Source organism: Malania oleifera, chromosome 2 (genome assembly GCF_029873635.1).
Source record: "Malania oleifera isolate guangnan ecotype guangnan chromosome 2, ASM2987363v1, whole genome shotgun sequence".
Taxonomy (NCBI): Eukaryota; Viridiplantae; Streptophyta; class Magnoliopsida; order Santalales; family Ximeniaceae; genus Malania; species Malania oleifera.
Genome location: NC_080418.1, coordinates 9,743,198 through 9,755,458, shown reverse-complemented (window position 1 = coordinate 9,755,458; position 12,261 = coordinate 9,743,198). Strand labels below are relative to the sequence as shown.

The window sequence follows — 12,261 nt, the reverse complement described above, 5'->3', positions numbered from 1 at the left end:
AATTCACATTGTTGCTTTTAAAAATTAAATATTATGTAAAAAATGAACTATTTAATTCAAAAAATAACTTGAAATCAAGTATAATTTTTAATTTTTTTACAAATAGCTTGAAATCAATAACAAAAATAAATTAAGTATAATTCATAATCTGTTCGTTTATATTCTTTAATTAATAGTAGGGATTTACTGATGAGTACATACCGAGAAAGAAGATTTATTAGTAAGTCCGCCATCCGCATTCATTCCCCTGTTCGTTTGCCCTCCTCAGAGGCTATAATGGGTGATGCCCTTCTGCGCTTGATCCATTGCCGGATGATCACTTTCCCGTTTCGCCAAAAAATGTTTACCCACTAACCATTTTCCCCTGCTGATGAGGAAATCTTCTCCAAATCCCCTTGAAGACTCTCTTGAAGCTTCCCATTGTTCGCTGATTCCCGGCTAAATGTTTCGTTCGCGTTCGCTGATATAATCTAGGCCATTGGCGCTTCTGCTGTATCGTATCGCTCTCTTTTGGGTTGAGGGCCAGGTACCAATCTCAAAACCTGTCCTCCTGTATGTATAATTTTGTAGAAGCATCATCGGTTGACGAGGAGAGAAGATGGTAAATTTCCTATTTGTTCTCTCATTGTATGTACATGGTGATTCTGTTTGTAGTTTGTGATTTGTAAGCGGATTTTTTATTTATTTTTTTGGTGTTCCCATTCCAGAATAAATGAAAATTATGCAAGATCCTGTGTTGCTCCATTTTATGTTCTCGGATGTATACATATTCAAGTCTTAATTTGTGCATGTAACCATGTTTGAACCCTCATTTGTTACTTTGAGTAAAGAGTATAACCTAGGGTTGTTTAGGATGCATATATGCCTATGACTGCGACTTACCCCGTGTTCTCTGACATGAATTGGATAGGATGTTTATATTAGTCTTTGGAGTACTTAAGTTGCCAATAAAATAGTAGAAATTATTTATTGAAAAAAGGGGGGAGATTTAACAAAGGCTTGCCATTGGTTTCACCTGGTTAAATTTCCTTTGTGTGTGTATACTTAGTAACAAATCGTGTTTTCTAGTCTTTTTCCATCTTTTAGTGGGTTGACTCAATATTGGGTAACGGGGTTGGACGGTCGAAGTGCGGGTGATCCATGAGCTAGTCGTGTCTGAGTTTGGAAATGCTGATTTTTCACGATGCCAAGTTTCTGTAAACTATTTTCTTTAATTATAAATGTCAATCCATTGGCCATATTGTGTGGGAAGTAAGAAAGATAAAGACTGAACGAGTTGGATTGTGTATCACAATCTTTTAAAACAAGGGAAAACATTAATTGGTCATTGCACGCCAAAAATCTATCATTGTCATCATCATGTATCAATCTCCATTAGAGAGGGGTGATTGAAGAGCTTGTTGGCCATGGCAATAGAGCAGGCTTGATGAACTGAGAAAGTGCTTTATTGTTGTTTGATCATTGAATACCTATATATTTAAAGTCTAAATTTAATGGTCACATGGCCAATAATGCTTTATAATAAAAGTTGTTTAAGTGTTCAAATACCTCTACATCTATAAAATGAGCATGGTCAAAATGGGGATGCTAATATCCAAGAACAACAGATCTTATTAAAAGAAAAAAGGTAGAATCAATGAAAAGCAAGAATTAGCATAGACCAAGAGAGAACAGGGAAAGCCATCTGAAATGGTTCGTCGCATGCAATGCATAGACCCGGGGATTTTGAATTTTAGACTCTTGGGTTATTATGGATGATATGATTTGACCTATTCATTCAAACTTTCTATGCTTATATGTCAGTATGCATTTAACTAGAGGAAAACATTGTGATTATGAATGCGTAATTAATTTTAATCATCTTGATTATAGTTACAACACTAGAGGGGACCATTGAGAAAATAACACATATTTAGTTATCCTGATTGTAGTTCTTTCTTAGCCCAACCTCGCAGAATTGTCCATCTATTCACAGTTTTGGATCACTTGATGTGATATGATTTTTTTTTCCCTGGTTCCCTTTCATCTTATCTTCAAATTTACCACTTCGTTCAAAACTTCATTATTCTAAAACAACTTTCTTTGGCTCTTATTGGTCAATTCCCTTCTATTTAAGTCTCTAGTCAGTCATATCTGTCTCTCATCTGTTAGCAAATTATCTACTACAGTATTTTGTTCCATTTTTAAAATTCGTTCTGTTGATATTAGCCAACTGTTGTTTGTTCTCATATATGTGTATACAACACATCTACGTCTTAAAAAGAGGAGGTAGCCTAGCATCTTGAAATCCTAATTTTTTGCTATGAGCATACTAGTTTCCTTCTGATTCTTCAATATAAGTGGGTTTTAACAGATACAGCTAACCTTTTTGCATTAAAAGCAACGAGCCCATCGCACGGGTATTGTAATTCACCTACACTTAAGGATTTCTATTGTCTAAAAAAAATTAATAAACTTTTGTGCAATGCAAAACGCATTAAAAAGTTGCCCATCAATTCTTAAATAGAAGTTTTATGGGATACTACCCTTGTAGCATTGATGTGATTTTTTTGTATTTTTTTCAATTCATAAATTATTTATGAGTAGTTGGGTGTTTTTGTTGAGGCATTTTGTAGTCTGTTTTGTTCCACAGTTTAGGTAGAAATATTTACTGACTGTGTTTTACTGTTTAGATTTTAATGTGATGTTTTGCACAGTGTTCTTAATAAGATTTGGTTCAATGTAAAAAATGTATAGTTTTAGTGGATAAAATATTAATTTTAATTATGAGAAATATTTTTTGTGTTTTTTATCACTATGTAATCTGTCTACATGTATAAGCACTTTTCAAAAAAGTAATTGCTAGCATTTGAAATTTAAAAATACATGATCATTTTTTTCCAAAAGAAAAGGTTTTGAAATTAAAATAAATATGTTTGCATTCTTTCAAATATCAGGAGAAAAAAGATGTCTCTCTTTTAAAATTATCATAAATATGCATATCTATGTTTCCAAAAATGAAAGTATGACAGAAAAAAAAATACTGATAATCTATGAGGTTCCCTTTTTAAAAACATAATAAATGTGCCTCCTTTTCTTTCCAAAGAAATATTACCAAGTCAGAATCAGGAAGAATGATTGGTAAAAAATTAAAATTATGTGGACCTCTCATTCAAAATAAAAAAAATTTACAAATTTTAAAATTGAAAGTAGGATATCTAATTGGTCCTCATAAATTTAACTAAAATTTCAATTAAAAAACACTGTAAATTAGGATTGGCCATTTAGAGGTCAGAGAAGACACATGGCTCAATTGTTATCTATATAAGGATCATGCCAGCTCGTATAATTGAATCTCCTTGTTACATTCCACATGATTTGATTGATTTCTTGCAATGAAGTTAGATTTGTAAGTCTTCACCATCAATAGTTCATGCAGATGGAACATCAGGACATATCTATTTTGACAACAGAACACAAGCAAGAAATTGAGATGCTGAAAACCTCTGAACAAATTAATATACTTTCTACTCCCCAACAACTGTCTAGCCCTCGTTTTTGTGCCTTCTCAAATCTAGAAAGTAATGTTTTAGAGTCAGAACAACGATCAAAGTCAGCCACAAAACTTTCTGGGCTTATCGTTTTGTATCTGATTTTCATGACAGTGGAGATTATTGGAGGCATGAAAGCCAACAGCCTTGCGGTTCTAACAGATGCTCTCCACTTGCTCAGTGATGTTGCCAGTGTCTCCATTTCTCTTTTCACCATATGGGCTTCAAGTTGGAAACCGACATCACGTCAGTCCTTTGGATTTGATCGTCTTGAGGTTTTGGGAGCCCTTACATCTGTACTTCTCATTTGGCTGATTTCAGGAATCTTGATCTACGAAGCGATTAACAGAATACTTCACGAAATGGCAATGGTGAATGGGAAGATCATGTTTGCAGTGGCAGCATTTGGGTTTTTGATCAACTTAATCATGATCACGTGGCTCGGCCACAATCACATTCATCATGGTCATGCCTGCTTGCACGAAGATCATGACCATGAGAAGGAGGCAGAATGTGCAGCAACCGCAGAAGAGAGCACCGGTCTTGTCTCAAGTTCTCTGAAAGAGAGCAATACATTGAACATAAATCTCCAAGGACCTTACCTTCATGCCATGGCCGATCTTATTCAATCCATCGGGGTGATGATAGCTGGAGGCATTATATGGGCGAAACCGAACTGGTTGGCTGTCGATCTGATATGCACCCTCATCTTTTCTGTTTTTGTTTTAAGCACTACGATATCTATGCTTAGAGACATATTTGGTATATTAACGGAGAGGACTCCAAGTGAGATTGATCCTGTGATGCTCGAGAAAGGCCTAAGGTGTATTGAAGGAGTTAATGCTGTTCTTGATCTGCATGTTTGGTCCATAACCACTGGGAAAATAGTGTTGGTATGCCATATAGTAGCTGAGCCTGGAGTGAAATCAAATGAAATTCTTCACAAGATTAGGGATTACTGTGAAAAAACATACAGAATTCATCATGTAACTATACAAGTTGAACAGGAGTAATTACAGAAATCATAGTTCAATTTTATCATATCACCCCCACCTCTTCTCTCTCTCTCTCTCTCTCTCTCTCTCTCTCTCTCTCTGTTTTGGGTGTCATTCTACATATTAGATGACTGTGGTAGTAAGGCTGGTTCAGCGCAAATTATGCCATGTAAGCAATGTGACCCTACATAAGCATGCATAACATGGTTCTAAAGGAAAGGTCATGCCACTCACATTGCAAGATAGATTGCAAGGATAATAAAACTATAAAGGTTCATTTGGAACGTAGAAAATGTTAAAAAAGGGAATGAAAATATTAAGGTAATTTGTTTATTTATTTATTTTTTTTTGCATTTGATTGTTAAAGAAAGAAAGAAAATAAATTATACAACAAATGAATGTAAAATTAATATTTCTCATCATTAATATTTGACTTCTCTTAATTTTTAATCATATAGAAAAAAATTATTTTTCATGTTCTTTGGATATAGAGAGAAAATACAACAAAAAATGAATTTTCTTATTTCTTTTCTTTTTCTCAAACAATCCTTAACTCAAACAAAGCCTAATGGCCACTTTGAATCAAGGATCTTGTTGCAGGAAAGGAAAGAAAAATAATAAAAAATAAATAAATTTCCAGTGTACTCTCTCTAATACTTGTTATTCTTTTTCTCACTTTCTTTAATAATCAAACATGGAAAAACAAATCTCCACATTTTTCTTTTATTTTCTAAATATTTTCTAAGTTCCAACTGGTGTAAGGGAAAAATAGAAGAAAAGAAATGAAAAGCTTTTAAAATTTTAATACCAAAAAGAGATTTCAATACTCAAAATATCACAATACGAAGAGCTTTTATTACCAAAGTTAGAAGTACTCAACAAAGCCAGCCATAAGGAAAACTACACTAAAAAAAAACCTGCCTCTCTTCCCCGCAATATCTTTCTCACCCAAATGAGATGGCTCAATCCCACCCCCACCCCCACGCCCACACCCACACACTGTATCAGTCAGTTCCTTTCTACGGCAACAACTAATGGTGAAGCATAAAAAAGAGCTGATCTTTCTTCCTACACTACCAATAATTCCCTCTTTTACTTTCATAAGCTTTCTTCTCATCACGACTCCATGAAGTATTCTACAAATCTACTTCACTCAAAAATATTTTAAAACAAAAAAAAAATATATTAAAGGACTCGGGTTACAAGCAAATCTTCTTTTCAAATGTCATCTTAAGCAGAACAGCAGCTTTTCTTGTTCATCGCTGAAGAATCGGAGACATTGATTGTGGTTCCTTGACCAGGAGCTGCAGTTGTCCCAGCTGCTTCCTGAGCTGCCAATGCCTTCTTGCTTATGATATGATAAATCTCCGTCAATATTGTTTGGAATGCCTTCTCGATGTTCAGTGCTTCCAATGCCGATGTCTCGAGAAATGAAAGTCCCTCTCTTTCAGCCAACGCCTGACCATCCTCCTCCAGGACAGCTCTGAGATGATTCAGGTCTGACTTGTTTCCCGCCATCATGATGACAATGTTTGAGTCTGCATGGTCTCTCAATTCACGAAGCCATCTCTGGACATTGTCAAATGTTTGCTTTTTTGTTATGTCATAGACTAGCAATGCACCAACAGCTCCTCTATAGTAAGCACTGGTGATAGCTCGGTACCGTTCCTGACCAGCTGTATCCCATATCTGTGCCTTCACTGTCTTTCCATCTACCTGTATCAATTTATCAAATTTGGTTTAAAATAAAAAGATCATTGCATTGATGACATGAATCAATATTTATTTTTTGTATAATTCATTGATTTTACCATTTTCATTATGCTCATTCCAATTTTTGAAAAAGTGTATATCAGTTGGTTCCAATTATTGAACACATAAGCTGGTTTTGGTTTGCAACAGCAGTTGAGTTTTTTGGACCTTGAACTTCATTTCCAGCTCAAGGGGGGAACAACCGAAGATCCCAAATATTTCAAACCAAAAAATTGTTTTTGCTTGCACAGATTACATAGCATAAATGGGGGGAATATTGACAAATTTATGCCAATTCAAACCTTGTAAATCCTGATAGAGCAGTCCCTCTTGCCTAACAATAAAATGCAGTAACTTGAATGCATAAGTCAATGTTCATTGGCTGCCCATCTCACCTTCTTTTGAAATTTTTTGTAATTATTTTGAGACACATGTTGAACATGGTAAATAAATCTAGAGTGTGCTAGACTTGCAAGACACAACATCATCATTAAAAGAGATACATAAACATTTAATCTGCATGTAATAATATTATCAAAATTTGGGAGATTTCTTATGTTTTAGAAAGGTATTTTCCCTAAATCAAATGAACTCGTAACTTACATTGATCAATGAAGAGTTGTAGGACTGAATTGAAGATGCTTTCTCACTTGCTAGGAACCGTGTAATGATGATGGATGGTTTCCTTCCTTTAAATGGTCATAGGCGTGGCTTTGTTGTATGGTTTATTGATAATTTTTTATTTTGATAATAGACACAAATTTTTCATATTTTTAAATCCTCATGTCCTTGTCATCTCATGTTAAAATTTTTTTATGATATCACGAGTCAACGAATTGAGCACATATCCTGTCTAATATAGTGTGTGTCTATGCTTTGTAAATAAGTATTTTGTATGTATGTGTAAGGAACAGTTGGCGTGTAGCTGTAATCCATTCCTCTCCCTCTCTCTCTCTCTCTCCTGCACCACAGATGTATGGTCTAGGACATGTCTACCATATTCAAAACTCGCCCACACAATACGCTTGTTTATATGCTACCAACACTTTTATCATCACCTCTATTTAATTTAAATGGGCTGCCAAATGGGTGGTTTTTGGCCTTTTCCTTTAAATAATTATTTTGTTCAGTATCTTATTCTCTTCGCACATAATACACAAACCCAAACAAAAAATGCACAGCTCTTGGGAATGTGCCTGTCCCAGTCCAACAACTTGTGTCAGTCTCCTAGCTAGACTATGCGTGTCCATAATGAAAAATAATCATAACCTAAAAGACCTCAATTTTGCTGAAATGGGCTGAAGATCCACATTGGAGAACAATGTTTATTTCCATAACTTTAAATAATACTCATAAATTGATGGGGGGAAAAAAATCAGATCCGTTGGTCTATCAAAACTAGAATGCACAAAAAAACGGAGTGCAATCTCTTCATGCCTATTGCCCAGGATGTCAAGTCTATTTAGCTTAGTTTTGTCATAACAGAGTCTCCAGAAATCTCACACATGAAAATTCTCAAAATCAAAACAATCTACTGATTGGCAAGATTCATAATAGCACCAGAACTACATCCCAGAGCCCCTCCTAAAATCTATATATTCCTTCCATGTTTTCTTCTTATCAAGAATACGAGCATATATATCATTATAAATACCATGAAATAATCAGCACCAAATCAATAAACCACGAGTATTTTATTTATTTATTTATTGTTTTGAAAACCACGAATATCGAAAAGCCAAATGGATCGATCACAAAAATGCCTCAACCACACAGAACCAGCACCAGAATAGAAAAAGCATATAAGAATATAGAAAACTTATTATCAAATAACCTGAAGCGTTCTCGTGGCGAATTCAACTCCGATGGTGGACTTGGATTCCAAGCAGAACTCGTTTCTGGTAAACCTCGAGAGAATGTTCGATTTCCCGACGCCTGAGTCTCCGATCAACACGATCTTGAAGAGATAATCGTACTCGTGATCTACTCTGTGCGCCATGGCTGCCGTTCGCCGCTACTCTCCCGGAGCTACCAGATCCAAAGCCAGATTCAGATCCGGAGACGCACGAACCAGAACGAGCGAAAACGGATCGATTTGGCGCGCTTCGGAACGCAACCTAGTCGGAGGCGGGGGAGGGATCGACGGAGATCAGGACGGCGGTGCTATGTGGATTTCAGTGGCACCGATGAGAACGGAGAGGACTCATGGTCGAGGAGAAGCACCGCTTCGGTCTCCCCAGGCAATGAAATGAGAAAATAACGAAACGAAAAAACCGACGAGGAGGCTCTGGAACGGTCCATTCTTGACAGTTTATATATAGATTTTTTTTTTGAAATAAAATTAATGAAGGAGGGATAGTGCTACAGTGCGCGCGGTGCGTCGGGGCGCACACCCGTTATATTTTCTCGCCATAATAAAGTTGGCGAAGTTAGGTTTTTTTGGTAATGAGTATTTATTATTTATTAAATCTAAGGCACGTGGATATGTTAAACTATGGAGATGAAATTACAAATTTAATCGTACAAAATTGTTCAACCAAATTTTGGAATAATTTAGTTGGAGCGGTTGATGCCGTTTAGCCATGAAAAATATTATTTATTTTTAAAATTTTAATTTTAAAAAAAATTATAAAAATTTAATTTAGTTTTAAATATTAAAAGATAAAAAATAAAAAATTTATTTAAATGTGCAAAATAATTTTTTTATTTTTATTTTTAGATTTTAAAGTAACACAAAAAGACAAAATTAAAAATCCTAAATTTATTTATGTAAATTTAGAACAAATTTTATAATTAAAGTCTTAAATTTGAATTCCATGTTTTCATATGTAAAGTAAGAATTATAAATCTATAAAAAAGAAAATGAAAATATATTTTCTAACTTTTTCATATAAATTTTAAAGAATTGAAAAACAAGATATCATTTTTATAATTACTTAAAGAATTAAAAATAAAAAATTAAAATTATTTTCTTAAGAAAATGGTATCAAAACTGTTTATTGTTATTTATTTATATTATGTAAATATTGTAAAAATGAAAAATTATTTATCTTTATTTATTTTTATTTTTTTATAAAAGGAAAACTATGTTTCATAACTTAACGGGTTGTATGGTTTAATGAATACATTTTTTAAATTATTTGATTTTAAAAATAAAAATTTATTTTTATATGATTAAAAATTAAGAAAAAACTAAAAGTTTATAAGGTTTTTAAAATATCAAAGAACTTTCGTGTCTTTTGCCAAAGTCCATGTAAAGTTTAGAATTCACTAATCAACAAAATTGCATGTTTTTCATTATACTCTTAATCATTCCATTATGCAAACCAAACAACCATTTCATTAATAACGAAACAAAACAAAATAACATTTGTTACATTATTCACTTATAGGAAATAGTTTTTTAGCATATTAAAATTTTCAAGAAATTTTAAAAATGTTAGCTTATTTTTTAATTTTTAAAAATTTGTATAGAAAAGTAGATTTTTTTTTTTTTCTGGATTTATGGATTCTCATATGTTTTTTTTAAGTAAAAAATAATTACTGTAACAAATTGGAAAACTAAAAATTAGAAAAGAAATTTATTTTTCATAACTAAAAAAATTCTTTATTTTCACATTTTTAATATAAAATTGAAAAGTAAAAAAAATAAGTTGACATTTTTATATTTTTAAAAAATAAAAAATAAAAAAATAAAGTATTCTTAGTAATTAATCTTGTTGACTTTTGTGCAATCCAAAAAGGAGGGTGAATTTGAGATTTAAAAAATTTATTCCTAAGTTCAACTAATCCAACAACGGTATTACACAACCTAGGGGCAGTCTAAATATGTATAAAATTGCAGAGATGATATATTTGTTAATTTTCCATACATGCAAAGCAATTTTAGTATCTCTTAACCAAAAACAATAATGTATCAACTAGATATGTAGTATATTCAGTAAGGAAATTAAACTAAGCACAAAACATAATATAAATTAAGGAAAGTAAAAGTGACACTAAATATGTTATCGGGGTTCGACAAATATGCTTACATTCTCGCCTTAGCTCGCAAATCGAAAGATTATCACTATTGCTCACTTAACGGGTGGAGCGGCACTGGTTACAACCAAGTCAAATTATACCAAGGCTGACCTCAACCTTTACAAACTCTCAATAAGGGGCGGAGAAAACTCTACCGACCCTTACGAGTTATATCAATACCCTCTCAGGCCATGCCTAAAATACAATCAATGAATATGAAATTTGCGTACAATTCAAATGCTTCTAACATAAGCAGATATATACCACTATATAGCTCAAATGAATATGCACTCACAGATAATAAGGATTTAAGCTCAAGTGAGATTTTGTTAACCAATGTGTTAACTCTCAACAATATGTGTGTCAATATGTATATGTGAGAGTGAGACCTTTGATTTCAAGATAATGTATTTGTAATATGAATATTCAAAGCATCTCAAAAACCCTAAGCAGATATCTTAAAAATATTTTTCAAATATCAAGCACAATGGATATTAGAGTTTAAGTTTGCCAAAAATGATTTTATCAAAACACAAAGCAAGCTTATGAAACTCGCAATAAGGATGCAAGTTCTTAAGCTAATGAAGAGTTTTTCCCAATATAATATTTATAAGTAAAATACTATGGGAAAAACTTTAAACTACTCTCCAAAATCAACAATCAACAAATGCAAGTATGGGAGAGTTGTTAGTTTACAAAGAGAATAAATTAATACCCACAAAAATAATCTCTCTCGAAGATATGTAATTTAAATGAGTATCCGAAGGAGATTTTTGCAATATGCTTTGCAAAAAATAGGAGAATGAAAAAAAGCACAATAAATTTTTAGAAAATTTTTTGCTAATCTATATGCTAATCACTTACTAATTATGACAAATGAGAGGGTATATATAGAGTTGGGGGAAAATATAACCGTTGGGAACACAATGGGGATTTTCGAAAAAAGTTTAATTGAGTTTAATGAAAATTAACCCTAATTTACTATGGTAAAAATATTATCAACCAGAGAGTTTCGGTCGACCATATTTAAGGTTCGGTCGATTGTATTGCTGAGTTCAGTAGACAAATTCAATTTTGAACCGGAAATATGGTCGACTATCTCAAGGAGATTTTCGAACCCTTCGAGGTTAGGTTGACCAAGACAGGTTTGGTTGACCATCTTCACAGGTTCAGTTGACCGTAGCCAAATGAATTAACAAATTTGGTTGACCGAGTGTACGGGGTGTTAGGAACGTGGGGATTCGGTCGATCCTAAGTGTCACGTTCATTTTGTGATGGTCGACCGAGCAAAGCCAAAGTGTTGACTTCAGTTCGATCGACCAAAGCCTTTATATAGCTTTGGGTTCAGTCAACCGAGACCACTAAAAATATGCATTTAAGTCCTGTTTTGATCTCAGTGTTTCATCAACCCAGTCTAATTAAGCATAAGACATTTTAGGTTATATGAGTGATGGTTCCTATGGTCATTCTAAGGTGATCCCTAAGGTCAAATTATGGTCTTGAGCATTTAATTCTTATCATGCATGATATGCAAATATTGAGACCCAAAATATAAAACAAAATGCATTTTACAATAAGAACAAATGTCTTCAATCTTTTTACTCATGTGTCTTCATGGAATGCGCCAGATACATATTGTTGGAATTGGTATATTCCCAAGTGAGGTGGTGAATTGGGTATTTAAAATTATCTTCCTAGGTCAATTCAAATCCAGTAGCAGTATTGCACAAACCTAGGGTTTTTCTATACAATCATAAACTCAATCAAATATTTAAACAAATAAATGCAAACATTCAAGTGTTGAAATTTAAATTGCAGAAAATAAAAGCAGACACCAGAAATGTTATCGGGGTTCAACCAATGATACCTACGTCCCCGTCTTAAGCCACAACTCAATGATTTCACTAGTTGCTTACTTCACAGGTGGAGCAACACAGTTTACAATACCTTACTAGGATGGT

At 33.4% G+C, this 12,261-nt stretch overlaps 2 protein-coding genes across 3 annotated transcripts; one reads left to right on the top strand and one right to left on the bottom strand.

Moving 5' to 3' along the window:
- The first annotated feature begins 207 nt into the window (after nt 1-207).
- LOC131147611 (metal tolerance protein B) lies at nt 208-4,581 on the top strand. Of its 2 annotated transcripts, none has more exons than XM_058097112.1 (2): nt 208-526; nt 3,419-4,581. In XM_058097112.1, exon 2 carries the CDS (start codon nt 3,419-3,421, stop codon nt 4,541-4,543), a length of 1,125 nt encoding a protein of 374 aa, XP_057953095.1. In that variant the 5' UTR covers nt 208-526; the 3' UTR covers nt 4,544-4,581. The 2 variants fall into 2 exon arrangements, with proteins under 2 accessions (XP_057953095.1, XP_057953094.1); XM_058097111.1 differs by having other exon boundaries at nt 208-601.
- A 777-nt stretch (nt 4,582-5,358) lies between these two features.
- LOC131147610 (ras-related protein Rab2BV) lies at nt 5,359-8,578 on the bottom strand. The gene is made up of 2 exons (XM_058097110.1): nt 8,112-8,578; nt 5,359-6,241 (listed from the first exon to the last, which is right to left on the bottom strand). Exons 1-2 carry the CDS (start codon nt 8,274-8,276, stop codon nt 5,756-5,758), a joined length of 651 nt encoding a protein of 216 aa, XP_057953093.1. The 5' UTR covers nt 8,277-8,578; the 3' UTR covers nt 5,359-5,755.
- Between the last annotated feature and the right edge of the window lie 3,683 nt (nt 8,579-12,261).

What these genes read in the sequence shown, in the direction of transcription:
- LOC131147610 (XM_058097110.1), bottom strand. Translation starts at nt 8,276, where the DNA reads ATGGCGCACAGAGTAGATCACGAGTACGATTATCTCTTCAAGATCGTG. An exon ending in TCGCCACGAGAACGCTTCAG is followed by an intron (nt 6,242 to 8,111) that starts GTTATTTGATAA and finishes AAATTGATACAG; the next exon opens with GTAGATGGAAAGACAGTGAA.